The following is a 16047-nucleotide window of genomic DNA, read 5'->3' as shown; positions in this document are numbered from 1 at the left end:
AAGCCATTAATTCCAAAAACTCTACTGCCACTATGCTAAATAACCTGTCAAGACAAGACAGACACAGTCACCACTACTGCTCTTAAGTACCTGAGATCTCAGCTGTGTTGTTTTCAATGATAGCAGTAACTGCATTTATTAACTGTGGCATGAACTATCTCTCTCACAGCTCCTCACAGTATGTCCTGTGAAACATTCATAGAGTTATGCTTTTAATATTTAAAACATTGTATTGTCACTCTTGTAAATAACCTGACAAGACAAGACAATCACAGACATCCCACTGTCACTAAGACCTGACGTCTCAGCTATGGTGGTTTCTATGATAACAATAGCTGTATTTATTAATGTGATATGAACTACGGTATCTCTCTTTTAGCACTTCAGACACCAAGACTATCTCCACCCCCACTGTCACTAAGACCAGGTGTGTAGGTTCACATATATGATGTTTTCAATGATAACATTAGCTATGTTTATTAACTGTTATGAACTGTCTCTCTCTCTCAGCCCCTCGGACACCAAGGCTGTCTCCTCCAGCACAAACACAGTCACCCCTGCTGTCACTAAGAGCAGGTACAAGCTCTCTGTTAAAGTTCCTCTCTGATTACTTGGAGATTATGCTGTGACATGTTCTCAAAGTTATGCTTTTCTATTCAAAACACTGTACTGTACTGTAAATAACCTGTCAGATCAGGAAGCAACACACAGTGATCCCCACTGTCACCAGAGGATTTCTCCTATATGATGTTTTCAATGATAACAATAACTGTATATATTAACTGTGGGATGAACTATCTCTCTCAGCTCCTCAGACACCAAGACAGACCTCTCTGGCACAAACACTGTCACCCCCACTGTTTTCAATGATAACAATAACTGTATATATTAAATGTGTGATGAACTCTCACAGCTCTTCAGACACCAAGACTGTCTCCTCCAGCACAAGCACAGTCACCCCCACTGTCACCAAGACCAGGTACAAACTTTCTGTTAAAGCTTCTCTAAGACTTTGAGATTACTCTGTGAAACTCTCACAAAGGCATAAATTCAAAACACTGTATTGTCACTAGGCTAAAAACCTGTCAAGACAAGACAGACACAGTCACCACTACTTCTAATAAGTACTGAGGTCTCAGCTGTGTTGTTTTCAATAATAACAAAGCTGTATTTATAAACTATATTATGAACTCTCTCTCAGCTCCTCAGACACCAAGACAGACCTCTCTGGCACAAACACTGTCACCCCCACTGTCACCATGGCCAGGTACAGACTTTCTGTTAAAGCTTCTCTCTCATTACTTTGAGTTTACACTGTGAAACTCTCTCACAGGCAATGTTTTTCATTCAGAACAGTGTACTGTACTGTCACCTTGTTAAAAATAAGCAAAACATCTCTGATGGTTTCACTGAAAAAATGTTTTTATTAACTATCACTAACACTAGATACCTGAGTTCTCATATATAGTGATTTCAATGATAGCAGTACCTGTATTAAATGTGTCATGAACTCTGTCTCACAGCTCCTCAGACACCAAGACTGTCTCCTCCAGCACAAGCACAGTCACCCCCACTGTCACCAAGACCAGGTACAGACTTTCTGTTAAAGCTTCTCTAAGACTTTGAGATTACTCTGTGAAACTCTCACAAAGGCATAAATTCAAAACACTGTATTGTCACTAGGCTAAAAACCTGTCAAGACAAGACAGACACAGTCACCACTACTTCTAATAAGTACTGAGGTCTCAGCTGTGTTGTTTTCAATGATAACAAAGCTGTATTTATAAACTATATTATGAACTCTCTCTCAGATCCTCAGACACCAAGACTGACCTCTCTGGCACAAACACTGTCACCCCCACTGTCACCAAGACCAGGTACAGACTTTCTGTTAAAACTTCTCTTTGATTACCTTGAGTTTACACTGTGAAACTCTCAAAGTCATGGCATAGGTTCAAAATACTGTACTAAATAATCTTTCAAAACAAGACAAACTTAGTCACTCCACTGTCACTGACTGAGTACCTAATTGTAATGTCTTCAATGATAACAGCAGCTGTGTTTATTAACTGTTATGAACTGTCTCTCTCAGCTCCTCAGACACCAAGACTGTCTCCTCCAGCACAAACACAGTCACCCCTGCTGTCACCAAGACCAGGTACAAACTTTCTGTTAAAGTTCCTCTCTGAATACTTTGAGATTATGCTGTGAAGTGTTCTCACAGTTATGCTTTTATATTCAAAGCACTAAACTGTCACTATCCTAAATAACCTGTCAGATCAGGAAACTACACACAGTCATCACCACTGTCGCTATGACCAGGTACCTGAGGTCTCAGCTGTGTTGTTTTCAATCATAACAATAGCTGTGCATATTAACTATGGAATGAACTCTCTCTCTCAGTTCCTCAGACACCAAGACTGACCTTTCTGGCACAAAGACAGTCCCCCCCACTGTCACCAAGACCAGGTATGTGCGTTTCTCCTATATGATGTTTTCAATGATAAAAATAACTGTACATATTAACTGTGGCATGAACTATCTCTCTCTCAGCTCCTCAGACACCAAGACAGACCTCTCTGGCACAAACAGTGTCCCCCCCACTGTCACCAAGACCAGGTACAGACTTTCTGTTAAAGCTTCTCTCTGATTACTTTGAGATTACACTGTGAAACTCTCTCACAGGCAAGGCTTTTCATTCAGAACACTGTACTGTACTGTCACCTTGTTAAAAATAAGCAAAATAACTGTGATGTTTTCACTAAAATGTGTATTTGTTAACTATCATTAATACTAGATACCTGAGTTCTCATATATAGTGTTTTCAATGATAACAGTACCTGTATTAAATGTGTCATGAACTCTGTCTCACAGCTCCTCAGACACCAAGACTGTCTCCTCCAGCACAAGCACAGTCACCCCCACTGTCACCAAGACCAGGTACAGACTTTCTGTTAAAGCTTCTCTAAGACTTTGAGATTACTCTGTGAAACTCTCACAAAGGAATACATTCAAAACACTGTATTGTCTCTATGCTAAAAACCTGTCAAGACAAGACAGACACAGTCACCACTACTGTCACTAAGACCAGTTACCTGAGGTCTCTCTTAGCTGTGTTGTTTTCAATGTTAACAATAGCTGTATAAACAGTATTAACTGTGGCATGAACTCTCTCTCTCAGCTCCTCAGACACCAAGACTGACCTCTCTGGCACAAACAGTGTCCCCCCCATTGTCACTAAGACCAGGTGTGTGGGTTTCTCATTTATGATGTTTTCAATGTTAACAATAACAGTATATATTAACTGTGGCATGAACTATCTCTCTCAGCTCCTCAGACACCAAGACAGACCTCTCTGGCACAAACACTGTCCCCCCCACTGTCACCAAGACCAGGTACAGACTTTCTGTTAAAGCTTCTCTCTGATAACTTTGAGTTTACACTGTGAAACTCTCTCATAGGCAAGGCCTTTCAGTCAGAACACTGTACTGTACTGTCACCTTGTTAAAAATAAGCAAAAAAGTACCTGTATTAAATGTGTCATGAACTCTGTCTCACAGCTCTTCAGACACCAAGACTGTCTCCTCCAGCACAAGCACAGTCACCCCCACTGTCACCAAGACCAGGTACAGACTTTCTGTTAAAGCTTCTCTCTGATTACTTTGATATTACTCTGAGAAACTCTCTCATAGGCAAGGCTTTTCAGTCAGAACACTGTACTGTACTGTCACCTTGTTAAAAATAAGCAAAAAAGTACCTGTATTAAATGTGTCATGAACTCTGTCTCACAGCTCCTCAGACACCAAGACTGTCTCCTCCAGCACAAGCACAGTCACCCCCACTGTCACCAAGACCAGGTACAGACTTTCTGTTAAAGCTTCTCTAAGACTTTGAGATTACTCTGTGAAACTCTCACAAAGGAATAAATTCAAAACACTGTATTGTCTCTATGCTAAAAACCTGACAAGACAAGACAGACACAGTCACCACTACTGTCACTAAGACCAGTTACCTGAGGTCTCTCTTAGCTGTGTTGTTTTCAATGTTAACAATAGCTGTATAAACAGTATTAACTGTGGCATGAACTCTCTCTCTCAGCTCCTCAGACACCAAGACTGACCTCTCTGGCACAAACACTGTCACCCCCACTGTCACCACGGCCAGGTACAGACTTTCTGTTAAAGCTTCTCTCTCATTACTTTGAGTTTACACTGTGAAACTCTCTCACAGGCAAGGCTTTTCATTCAGAACAGTGTATGGACTGTCACCTTGTTAAAAATAAGCAAAAAAGTACCTGTATTAAATGTGTCATGAACTCTGTCTCACAGCTCTTCAGACACCAAGACTGTCTCCTCCAGCACAAGCACAGTCACCCCCACTGTCACCAAGACCAGGTACAGACTTTCTGTTAAAGCTTCTCTAAGACTTTGAGATTACTCTGTGAAACTCTCACAAAGGAATACATTCAAAACACTGTATTGTCTCTATGCTAAAAACCTGTCAAGACAAGACAGACACAGTCACCACTACTGTCACTAAGACCAGTTACCTGAGGTCTCTCTTAGCTGTGTTGTTTTCAATGTTAACAATAGCTGTATAAACAGTATTAACTGTGGCATGAACTCTCTCTCTCAGCTCCTCAGACACCAAGACTGACCTCTCTGGCACAAACAGTGTCCCCCCCATTGTCACTAAGACCAGGTGTGTGGGTTTCTCATTTATGATGTTTTCAATGTTAACAATAACAGTATATATTAACTGTGGCATGAACTATCTCTCTCAGCTCCTCAGACACCAAGACAGACCTCTCTGGCACAAACACTGTCACCCCCACTGTCACCACGGCCAGGTACAGACTTTCTGTTAAAGCTTCTCTCTGATCACTTTGGGTTTACACTGTGAAACTCTCTCATAGGCAAGGCTTTTCATTCAGAACAGTGTACTGTACTGTCACCTTGTTAAAAATAAGCAAAAAAGTACCTGTATTAAATGTGTCATGAACTCTGTCTCACAGCTCTTCAGACATCAAGACTGTCTCCTCCAGCACAAGCACAGTCACCCCCACTGTCACCAAGACCAGGTACAGACTTTCTGTTAAAGCTTCTCTAAGACTTTGAGATTACTCTGTGAAACTCTCACAAAGGAATAAATTCAAAACACTGTATTGTCACTATGTTTAAAACCTGTCAAGACAAGACAGACACAGTCACCGCTACTGCTGATAAGTACTGGGGTCTCAGTTGTGTTGTTTTGAATGATAACAATAGTTGTATTTATTAAATGTGTTATGAACTATCTCTCTCTCAGCTCCTCAGACACCAAGACAAATCCTTTCAGCACCAATACAGTTACCCCCTCTGTCACTAAGACCAGGTACAGACTTTCTGCTAAAGCTTCTGAGTACTTTGAGATTACACTGTGAAACTCTCAAAATCACGGCATAGGTTCAAAATACTGTACTAAATAACCTTTTGGGACTAGACAAGCTCAGTCACTCCATTGTCACTAATATCAGGTATCTGTGGTCTCAGCTGTGGTGTTTCAATTATAACAATAGCTGTATATATTAACTATGTTATTTTTCTCTGTCAGCTCCTCAGACACCAAGACAAATCCCTTCAGCACAACCACGACACCAAGCACGGTCACTAAGACCAGGTACAGACTTACTACATGCATGTTTCTGTTTCTTTTCATTTAGTTTACTGGCATCTCCAATGTTTAATTATTGCTAAAGCCACGTTGTGCTGGCATTAATATAATTAAATCATGTGATAAGTTTTTTACAGTGGGTTTACACAATATGGATAGAATCTAAAGAAACCTTTTCTTTTTACAAATGGATTTCCATGTTTTTGAAGACAGCTGTGGGTATATCTCTGGTGCTGTTAGAACATGGCAGAAACTGTAGGCTATAACATACAAACGACCAAACAAAACTACCTCCTGTTTTCTGACTCACTTCATCCAAAGGGCAGTCCTTTCAACCTACTAACTGTCACCACTGCGGTCAGCACATCCAGGCGCCTGGTCATTGTGGGTCTCTCTCTTACCATATGTTGACTGACTGCATTCTGAACTCTTCCTCTCCTTCTGCCCCTCCTGTCTCTCTCTTGTAGCTCCGCAGACCCTGGCACACCCTGGGTAGACGTCTCTCCTCCAAAAGCCACAGAGAAAAGGTAACCCCTGCACTCAGACCAGGGGGCACAACCAGAGATGTTCCTGTGGCTGCTGGGCCCAGCCACTTCAGGGCAGGCCCCCCTCTTTCTCTCTAGAGAGAATATATATATATAAACAGTCCAGATCCACCTCTGTCCCAGAAAGATAGTTCACGTCTGATATGGTAATCTGTATTTAATAGATGTTGCCCATAGTAATAAACTTTAACTTGTACTTAATGGCACTGATACAGAAGTCTATCACAGCAGAGGCCTGGCATTTACTCTGTGACCTGAATCCCAGGGGTAGACAGGTGCTCGTGAGGGCTGACACACAATTGATGTGTTGAGCTTGATAAGTCGACCGAGTGAACATTTCTGTTCTTGTGATAGAGCCCCCTGCTGGTCATTTAGTCTTATAGCATATTCGGCCAAAATTCTAGATGGGATTTTTACCTCTGCAGGGCAGCCTCACAGACAGGAGATTTTTGGTCTGATGGGTTATGTTGAGCGCCTCACCCATGGTCCTGTGTTTATCTCCTCTAGCACAAAGATACAGACTCTGGTTATGGACAAGACAGAGGATCCTCTGGATAAACTGGCCGATAGCGTAATCCCAATAAACTCCAAATCTGACAGGTATTGCAGAGAGGAAAGGAGGGAGAGTGAAGGAGTGAGAGAGTGAGAGAGTGCATGTCAGGACTCACCCCAGTATAATATAAACTCACCCCAGTGTACCTCCACAGCTTGAGTACACCGAACTGTCCTTCTCTCTCTCCTTACCTGCATCTGTCTCAACTTATGAGAGTTTTATTGACATGACTGGTGAATTAAAGTCCTGCCAATGTGATAACATAAAGCAAGACATTTTCAAACATTTGCAATAATAGAATTGTCTTAGTTGTAGTAGTACTAGACACAGATGTCAGCACGTTTTTCATCCTTACAAAAGAGAAGCTGACATAGGCGCTGAACTGCCTGATGTACTCATCTTCGTTCACCTCTCTCCTCATCTCTCTGTCTCTCAGCTCCTCAGACACCAAGACTGACCCCTTCAGCTCCTTCAGCACAGCCAAGACCAGGTAGAGAGGCCCTGGAGTAAAATGCCTATTGTACTTCATTCAGATTCATCTCTCACTAATATAAACCTGCTCGCTCACTTTCACAGACACCATGACAGCGGAGGCTGATCTGTACCGCCTCCCTCCCCGGACTCTGGCACCTGAGCTCTGAACTCTCTCTTTCTCTCGCTCTCTCCCTCTCAGCCCCTCGGAAGCCCTCGACCCCTTCGATCCCTTCCCAGTGCGGCCTGCGTCCGGCCCCTCGGCCAGGAAGAGGTACTGCCCCAGGCGAAGTCATGGGAATCCGAACGGGCCACAGGAACAGGATCACAAACACTAACACGCTTCTCTCACTGTTGCTCTCAGCTCCTCTGACTCCCTGGCAGAGCTGGACCCCTTCAGCACCCAGACCGTGACCCCCGCCATCGGCAAAAACAGGTACAGCGACCTCTGCAGTACTTCAGACTGCCACAGGGTGGCGGTGCACTGTTAACATCAGTACCGAACAATTTATACTGTATGTATACATATGTGAATGTATATTAAGTATTTTCCATGTATGCTATACGGCTGTATATTATTCTGATTTACATAGTATTTCTTTTCTTTTCATTTTCTGCCCCCAAACTCATACTGTGCCTGTTGTCTTCCGTGTGTCTGAAAAAGCCACTGTTTCCTGATTGTTATTAAATTGGCGGAAATGTAATTCATTCAGGGAACTGAATTGAACTTGATTGCCTTCTCTGGCCAATGTGTGGAGCTTCTGGATTGTTCCCTCACTCTCTCTCATTCTGTCAGCTCTGAAGAGCCCCGGTCCCTCTGGGACAACTGGGAGTCCCCAGAAAAGACACAGGATGTCGTCAAGAGCGCCATCAGCAGGTGAGACTTCCTTACACACACGCACAGCGGTGATAGAATTACAAAGCTGGTTATCCAAATGTATGATGGTTAACTTACACATGCCCCTTATACTTTTGTGGGTTTGGGTGATTGTCTGAGTCCACTGTTAAATTAATCACTGTACCTGAGCTGATTTGTGGATAAAATGAACTCACATGCCTTGCTCAGCAATTAAACAAAGATCAAGAGAATATAGGAGGCACTTCTTTGCACAAAGAGATGTGGATGTCTGGAGCAATCAATCCTGCCATGCAGTTGACTGCTTCCTTGGGAGCTTTGAAGGAGCAGCTGGATACAATCCTCAACTCATGGAAGAATGAGTTGAATGGCCTTCCTGGTGCTGTAGTATTGTTAACGTCTTTCAGGGATGATAGCCAGCCTCTGACCAGACTCTTCTCCCCTCCAGATCCACTGACCTGAAGACAGAGGCTGACCGTCCTTTTGATGTGGATTTCTTTTCCTCTTCCGACACCAAGACCAGGTGTGTCACACATACTGTACGTCACTTCACTGTGCACACCTTTAGACACTGAGACTCGGGGCCTCTCCAGTCTGCTTCCTCACTGACTCCCAGCCCAGATCTAGCGCTGTCAGGTCTGGAACCTGAGAATAGCTCTCCACAGGGCAGAGGTGTCCAGCTCTCTGATAAAAACCTTTGAGAGACATATTGTGACCCCCATTTTTTAATCTCTAATCCAAATACTCTACACAGTAGTAAAACCAGTGGACCAGTGTGGAGCAGTGGTCAGGGTTCTGGACTTGTAACTAGGAGGTTACAGGTTCAAATCCCAGTTGGGGCACTACTGCTGTTGCCTTGAGCAAAGTACTACACCTGAATTGCTTCAGGAAAATGCCACTAGATGTACTGTGGGTGCAGCAGCAGCTGTAATTGTAGCTTGTTTTAGAATGGGGCGTGTTCCTGGAAGAGAGGGGAGGGGCACAGCCCAGCAGGGAGAGGAGCACACCCGTTATTCATGAGAGTTTTGTACAGAATGTCATGAACTGAGAGGGTGTTCCCTCCATCTCTCCCTTTAACTCTTCTCCATGTTCCCCCTTCCTCCATCCATCCAGACCCTGTTCCTCTTCCTCTCTAACACTGTCTCATCTCATCAGTGTGGACCCCCAACCTGTCAACCTGAGAAAACAACGTTTAATTTTTTAGTAAAAAAGAGAAGATAACACTGTTCTGGAGTCAATCCACAGTCCTTAAAGAATGTCTTACACTGACAGGCTGAAGAAACTGAACCTTTTTAGTTATGAATAGAGAAGACAACGAGAGGACCTGATCCAAGTATTCAAATCACATGAGTATTGATAAAGTCAACAGAGCTAATGTCTTCAGAATCAGCAATCAACCAGGAGCCAAAGGGCACAACTGGAAACTATGTGGAAGGGCATTTAAACTCAAGAACAGAAGGCATGTCTTTACACAAATGGTTGTGGGAGTGTGGAACAAGCTGCCCCGACATGCCTGTTGAAGTCAACATCCTGGCTTGTTTTGTGTTATCAGGTTCAATTACAGCTGTGTGACCTCTGTGGTGTTTCTGTATCAACTTGAGTTCTCTCTCTCTCAGCTCTGGAGACACCCAGTCCCCCTGGGACATGTGGGAGACACCAGAAGGGACCCAGACTGTCACCATTGTCACTGAGAACAGGTGAGACACACATGAGCACACACACATACACCCTGCCCAGTGCTTCACAAACAGGTATTAAAAACAAGGGAAGCTGAGGCAGGTTTAGATGTTTGGCTTCTAGTAGCTTATGATTCTGAAAATCTTGTGCAGTCTTTCGCTGATAAAGGGGGGTCCCCCATTTACTTCAATCACTTGTGGGCAGCAGTTGAATTTGCTTAGGGGGTGGTGCAAAGGATCACGTGACTTATTGATTTTGGGAGTCATGTGATCTCAGTTCCACTTAACGCAGCAGAAACTCCACAATGCTGAATAAAAGCAGAATCATGCAATGAGCCGTGTGCAAGGAACAGAGATAGAAAAATGCTGTGAGTGGCATTTATACAAGATTGGCCATATAGACACTTGTTTCTTGTGTTTGTGCACACAGTGAAGACAGCGAGGCGGATGAGGCCCTGGATGAGCTGGCAGATGATGTGATTCCCATCGATACCACTACACGGAGGTACAGGAGATACTGGGAAGGACATGAAAGCATAGTCACAGTTACAAACAAGAGGAGGCCATTGCACAACGGATCTCTTTAAAAAAAATCCCTGAAATGTTTTATATTATTTTAAGATTTAAAAGATGTAAAACTATTGTATCCTGAGATATACAGAGGGAGGACACTCTGATTTATCTCTTTAAGACCCCCCTCTCTCTCCCTTTCTCTGTGACTGTCTGTCTTAGCCTCAGTACGTACCGATCCTACAGCTTTGCAGATGAGACCCACAAGAAGGAGCCTCTGAGCACCCACAGCAGGTAAAGACACCCACAGGACCACATGGAGGGGCTCGTTTCAGAGGTGAGGGTCTCATACCCATCTGACTTTGTGGCTCCTGTCTTTCAGAACTGAGGACCCCTCTCAGGAATCCCAGCCAGACATTGTCATCTTCAAGAAAACGTAATTCTCTCCGTCTGGTTCTCCGTCTGTCCAAACTAATCTAATCTAATCTGTCTAGTTGTCTGTCCAGTATATTATAATCTCTTTCTAATCTGTTTTCTATCTAATCTGTCTGTCTCTGTGGGTGAGTAGAGCACAAAGTGCAATGTTCTACAGGACACCACTGTCTAATGTAGCAGAAAGCCACTGAACACTGTACAATGGGGGAACACCCAGGGAAGCAGAATGTAGCACAACAGTGTTACAGTGTAATGTAATACAGGGCATTACAATGCCATAATTCAGAGTACAGATCACCTGGGGGATGCATTAACACACGATGCAGTGGAGATGAGAATCCTGGTGGATGACACTGTCTCTCCCTGTGTCTCAGCTCCTCAGAGGATGACTCTCCCTGGGACAGGTGGATGTCTCCTGTCATTTCTGACAGCAGAACGACCACTAACAGAAGGTACAACCACACCAGGGGACGGGGCCTGTAGCAGATCTACTGAGGATGTATTTTACATGACACTTCTATTGTAAAATGACTTTGAAATATTGCCATGCCTTGGAGGGTATATTTAAAATACTGAAATATATTTGAGGTGTACTTTCTTACTTGTATTGCTATGTGTTAAACAGGTTTGCTGAAATTCATCTCATTCTCTTTCTGTCTGCCCCCCCCAGCCAGGACACTGAGACCAAGACTCTCACCACTGTCACTGAGATCAGGTGAGACAGATACTGGGGCTCAGACAGGGCCCCAGACACAGAGCGACATAGAGACAGACAGGACAGAGACAGAAAGTATCACACAGTGTCACACAGTTTCAGACAGGTCACAGACAGGTATCACACAGAGGTGGACAGAGCCCCAGACACAGTGCGTCATAGAGACAGACAGGTCAGAGACAGATGGACAGTATCACGCAGTTTCACGGACAGACAGATCAGAGACAGATGGAGAGTATCACATAGTTTCACGGACAGACAGGTCAGAGACAGATACTCACCCAGTTTCACAGAGAGACAGACCAGAGGCAGATAGACAGTATCACCCAGTTTTCACAGACAGATCACAGATGGATGGATAGTATCACAGTTTCACAGACAGGTCAGAGACAGATGGACAGTATCACCCAGTTTTCACAGACAGATCACAGATGGATGGACAGTATCACAGTTTCGCAGACAGGTCAGAGACAGATGGACAGTATCACCCAGTTTCACAGACAGACAGGTCAGAGACCGACAGTCACACTGTCACTGTCAGTCACACAGAGGCAGATAGACAGGTGACATTAGGAGATATCAGCGTTAACAGTATCTGTGTGTCAGAGCACTGAGGAGAGGTGGGGCCACCGCATAGACAACACCTCTTATTGACGGAGTAGGAGAGACTTAGAATCTGGAACGAGTCTCTAGGGAAGCATTCTTCAACTTTCTGGCATTACACGATCAGAGAGCAGCAAAACCTTCACCTGGACAGGACTTTCTCACGACACTCGGAGCATTGCCTTAACACAACTCCAGCAGCAGCAGCAGTGGGAGAAGACAACCGGTTTGGGTAGCCAGAGCCTGAAAGACGCCAGCCCATTGACAGCCCAGGGCAGCCCGTGAAGCTGGGACAGACCTCTCCCGGGACAGCTGCTGACACTCCGCCGAGCGCTGCTGTGTTTCCACCTCCGAACTGAGCCTGTGTCTTCTCTCCCCCTCTGCACAGAGAGACAGGCCCTCGCAGCTCCACGCAGAGCCTCATGGAGAGCACTGTGCCCCAGAGCAGGTGAGCCTGGAATTCAAAGCATGTCTCCTCCTCACTGACCCACTCGGACACACACACACACTCCCTGCACCGGTGTAGGGCAGGCACGAGATTTAAAGAGACATACAGCTTGCAGGTTGGAGTCACAGACATAGTGGGGAAATTGAATTAAAGTAGAATCAGTTGGTTGTGTGTTGGGAATGTGTTTGTTGTCTTATACTGAGCGGTTTGGGTAAAAATGGTTGAAAAATGGCAGGAGGAAGCACATGCAGGCACAGAGCCGTACTCTCCTTCCAGCCAGAAGCACAACACCAGGCGAGAGATTAATTTACGGCTAGCAGTGCCAGGAGACATGACCCCCCACTGTAAACTGGGGCTGTTTTAATTTTTTGCTCCAGTCCAAACTGAAGAACAGTATGTGTGGCACTTTAAAAAAAGCATTCTGCCTGCTGCATACCATTCTAAACCCTTGCTCATATAGAGTATTCAGTACAGTGTGTGGTAGCTAACATGGTTGACGCTAGCGAATGAATTAAAGGGGACAGCGCTCTGGTGAATACCTTTCTCATTACCGTCAGCACCGCAGGACACTAACATCCAAACTATTCTCTGTGCTGGGTGTGGGACAGAGAACCACTCCCTGTGGAACAGCGTTCCTTCCTTCTGGGTCAGCCAGACTGGTCCAACCTGCCAGGCAGGTGGAGTCTGACTGAGGAGCCTGACCCCATGCTGCTCCTGTGTGTGTATGTGTTGGTGGAAGGGCCCAGATCGCTGCTCAGTCTGCTCAGTCCCAGTCTGCAGGGCTCTATGAAATTCAGTGCTGATCTGTTCTGAGAGGCTTTTAAAATAAGTATTGCTACCACTTCTTCCATGTTAATATATTATAGAAAAATGCTGTCATTTAATTAATTGATTGTATTCTGACAATATTTGTCTCTGATTATTGGGGAGATGCTCAATAGTTAGACATAAGCTATGTTGATTCTTTAATTTAGGGCTGTCCAGTCCTTGTCTCTTCAAAACAGCAGCACCTGAAGAACTGGGAGAAATAGTTCAATTTGTCCAGTGAAGACCGGAGGGAGCTGATGTAGCGCATTAAGAGCTGCAGAGAAATTAAAAGCTTCCAGAACCATCACTGGACAGCCTTGACTCAGATATCAAATACATCTCAATAGAGCAGCTTGACGATTAGTTTGAGATTGCAGGCTGAAGCTGATCTTCAGGAGGTCATTTAAAAAGACCCAGCAGTATCACCTGCTGTGCAAGGATGGCTGCCTGCACTACTCTTCATGTGAATGTAACTTTGCTCCTCTCCTCTCTCAGTTTTGACCCGTATTCCAGGACAGTGGAGACTGCCTACACCCGTTCCGACTCCCCAGAGAGTACAGAATCCAAGAAGTGAGTGTTAGGAGAGAGGCGTAGTGCGCATCTCTTCTGTCTGTCCTCAGGAGCCCTGCTTTTCAGTCTCAGCATAGCTCTTGTCGTGGTGATGGTGGTGGTGGATAATTCCATGTCAATAAAGAAGAAAACGAGGTTGGTCTTGTCTTGTCCGTGTGTAGCCCTCTCTCACGGCCTCTCTCTCTGTCCTGGTCAGGGGTTACGTGTATGTGAAGGAGTATGTCAACACCACAGAGATGTCCAAACTCAACTCTGGAATCGGTGACTATAGAAGGTACCTGTGTTGTGCTTTTATACCATAAGGAACTGCCTGCCTGATCTGTGTGGGTAGGTTTGACGATGTCTTTAGATTCTGACCCCTTTGTCCATAACACAAGTTCACCTAAATTACCTTGGGATTCTGTGTCACCACAATCTGGGTTGTAACTGTATCTGCATTGTGAACATGGTGACTGGAAAGTTCTTTCAAGAATACTGAGAATCCCGCCCTGGCTATTTCACACTATTGTGAAGTCATGAGTACTGAATGCAACTTGTTATGAATGGGGTGCCCCTCCTTCAGCAAATCCCTCATGCCCTCTCCTTTTCTTCCAGAAGCTTCACTGATGATATCACGCCCAGCTCAGTCAGCTACGCCTACAGCAGCCCGACATCCACCTACCGCAGGTGAGGCTCCTGGCTCCTGTCCTGTAGCTCTGCTCACTTAGGAGGCCAGACCTCTGGCGATAACACTGGTTGCCTGGGGCTCCAGGGAGTTTGAATTGTTGTCTCCACATGTTATTCTGTCTGTACTTTTGATTTCTGCAGTAGCATCTTCTTCTGAGTAAAGTCTATACATTCTGGCCGCTGTGTAACTGCTATAGCCCCACTGTCCGCTTTGGAGCCGAAAAGTTCTTCAGCACTCTTCACGTCTAAAACAATACACATCAAAAGCAAAATAATAAAAAAAAGAAATCGATGTACCTCTGGTTACGAGTTACATAACTGCCAAATGTTTTAAATGAGTCAGTAGGATCTTTTGTAAAAGCTCAGTTATACACGTTTAACCGGTGATAAGATCTGCTGGCGCTGGAATGGTGGTGACCAGGAATGTGGAAATTGTTCAGGGTTAGTTTCTGATAAGAGCCGTCTGTGAGGGATTTTGCTTAATGTCAGTGTGGCTGATGGCCTGAGACTCAAATGATTTCTGCTTCAGAAACCTGCCACGACCCCCTTCCTCCCCAAAACCCTCTTGAATTCATCTTCATTGTTACAATTAGATGTTCTGTTGTACCAGAAGATGCTGAGCAAAGGGTAAAACGTTGTTTAAGCAAAAATACCATCTTTTAGTATGCTTCTTTTGGTTTAATAATGCTTGTCTAGGTTTGTCAGATTTCTACTGATTGCAGGTGTGAAGGCAGGTTCCCTGCCAAGGCAATAAAAATGAGATTGCAGCACGCTGTCTGTAAGGCTATGCCACCTAGCGTCTATTGTGACCTCTGCATGTCTCCCGCAGCGTCACGATGACCCCGTGCACGTACTGTGGAGAGCTGGTGGGAGACGATGCCAAGATCACCGTTGAGCACCTCAATATCTCCTGCCACCCCCGCTGCTTCAAGGTACCACTCCGTCTGCCACACGGTCCCAGCTGGCTGCCTCTGGACACAGCTCCCAGCCTATCAGTACATTCAAAACTGATCCTTAAACCTACGCCTGACCTTCAGGCTAAGCAGAACCCCAAGAGCAGTGATTCTCGACTCTGGTCCTGGAGACACAGTGTGTCTGCTGGCTTACATCCCAACTTTGCTCTGCATCCATAGTGCTAAATTACTTAATTGATCTACTTGCTTTTTTAGACTTTAATTTTAATTGTTTTTTTGGTCAGTCCTGAGTGTCAAAAATGCCCTGCTTTAAAGGGAATGTTTCTGATAACTTCAGCCACCAAAACCTCTTGCAGCCTCTTCTCATTCAGCTCGCTGTTCCTGACTGAACAGAGACAAGAGAATGACACTTTCAGTTACACCCACAGTGGGAGTGACACTACTGGACCCATCTGAAGTGGGAGTGGCACTGTTCTGGATACACCCACAGTGGGAGTGGCTATGTACTGGACACACCCACAGTGGGAGGGGCACCATTGGACCAGCCCACAGTGACAATTTCTTCCTTATGTAGAGGCCCAGTTAGTTATACTTCAGATGACACATCCGAAAGATGGCAGTTCTGA

At 44.8% G+C, this 16047-nt stretch overlaps 1 protein-coding gene across 16 annotated transcripts in view; it reads left to right on the top strand.

The window, feature by feature from the left end:
* The window catches only part of znf185 (zinc finger protein 185 with LIM domain), a 31159-nt gene that overhangs the window by 12910 nt on the left and 2202 nt on the right, over nucleotides 1–16047 (top strand). For 5 of the 16 annotated variants that reach the window (XM_088924449.1, XM_088924438.1, XM_088924448.1 and 2 more), the window contains 39 exons: nucleotides 380–427; nucleotides 511–576; nucleotides 914–979; nucleotides 1202–1267; nucleotides 1524–1589; nucleotides 1812–1877; nucleotides 2093–2158; nucleotides 2404–2469; nucleotides 2554–2619; nucleotides 2875–2940; nucleotides 3182–3247; nucleotides 3330–3395; nucleotides 3561–3626; nucleotides 3792–3857; nucleotides 4099–4164; nucleotides 4329–4394; nucleotides 4636–4701; nucleotides 4784–4849; nucleotides 5015–5080; nucleotides 5308–5373; nucleotides 5593–5658; nucleotides 6120–6179; nucleotides 6705–6797; nucleotides 7187–7240; nucleotides 7424–7495; nucleotides 7586–7657; nucleotides 8018–8098; nucleotides 8526–8600; nucleotides 9694–9774; nucleotides 10184–10258; nucleotides 10486–10557; nucleotides 10646–10699; nucleotides 11073–11150; nucleotides 11369–11413; nucleotides 12405–12464; nucleotides 13767–13841; nucleotides 14038–14115; nucleotides 14436–14507; nucleotides 15337–15439. In XM_088924449.1, coding sequence (XP_088780575.1) covers nucleotides 380–427; nucleotides 511–576; nucleotides 914–979; nucleotides 1202–1267; nucleotides 1524–1589; nucleotides 1812–1877; nucleotides 2093–2158; nucleotides 2404–2469; nucleotides 2554–2619; nucleotides 2875–2940; nucleotides 3182–3247; nucleotides 3330–3395; nucleotides 3561–3626; nucleotides 3792–3857; nucleotides 4099–4164; nucleotides 4329–4394; nucleotides 4636–4701; nucleotides 4784–4849; nucleotides 5015–5080; nucleotides 5308–5373; nucleotides 5593–5658; nucleotides 6120–6179; nucleotides 6705–6797; nucleotides 7187–7240; nucleotides 7424–7495; nucleotides 7586–7657; nucleotides 8018–8098; nucleotides 8526–8600; nucleotides 9694–9774; nucleotides 10184–10258; nucleotides 10486–10557; nucleotides 10646–10699; nucleotides 11073–11150; nucleotides 11369–11413; nucleotides 12405–12464; nucleotides 13767–13841; nucleotides 14038–14115; nucleotides 14436–14507; nucleotides 15337–15439 — 2668 coding nt within the window. The remainder of the gene's footprint in view (nucleotides 1–379; nucleotides 428–510; nucleotides 577–913; nucleotides 980–1201; nucleotides 1268–1523; nucleotides 1590–1811; nucleotides 1878–2092; nucleotides 2159–2403; nucleotides 2470–2553; nucleotides 2620–2874; nucleotides 2941–3181; nucleotides 3248–3329; nucleotides 3396–3560; nucleotides 3627–3791; nucleotides 3858–4098; nucleotides 4165–4328; nucleotides 4395–4635; nucleotides 4702–4783; nucleotides 4850–5014; nucleotides 5081–5307; nucleotides 5374–5592; nucleotides 5659–6119; nucleotides 6180–6704; nucleotides 6798–7186; nucleotides 7241–7423; nucleotides 7496–7585; nucleotides 7658–8017; nucleotides 8099–8525; nucleotides 8601–9693; nucleotides 9775–10183; nucleotides 10259–10485; nucleotides 10558–10645; nucleotides 10700–11072; nucleotides 11151–11368; nucleotides 11414–12404; nucleotides 12465–13766; nucleotides 13842–14037; nucleotides 14116–14435; nucleotides 14508–15336; nucleotides 15440–16047) is intronic. The other 11 variants (XM_088924439.1, XM_088924440.1, XM_088924441.1 and 8 more) reach the window with 11 other exon arrangements.

The sequence above is a fragment of the Atractosteus spatula genome, chromosome 9 (genome assembly GCF_055471065.1).
Source record: "Atractosteus spatula isolate fAtrSpa1 chromosome 9, fAtrSpa1.hap1, whole genome shotgun sequence".
In the NCBI taxonomy this organism is placed as follows: domain Eukaryota; kingdom Metazoa; phylum Chordata; class Actinopteri; order Semionotiformes; family Lepisosteidae; genus Atractosteus; species Atractosteus spatula.
The sequence above is the reverse complement of the archived record's forward strand: the minus strand, read 5'-3'. Positions and strand labels throughout refer to the sequence as shown.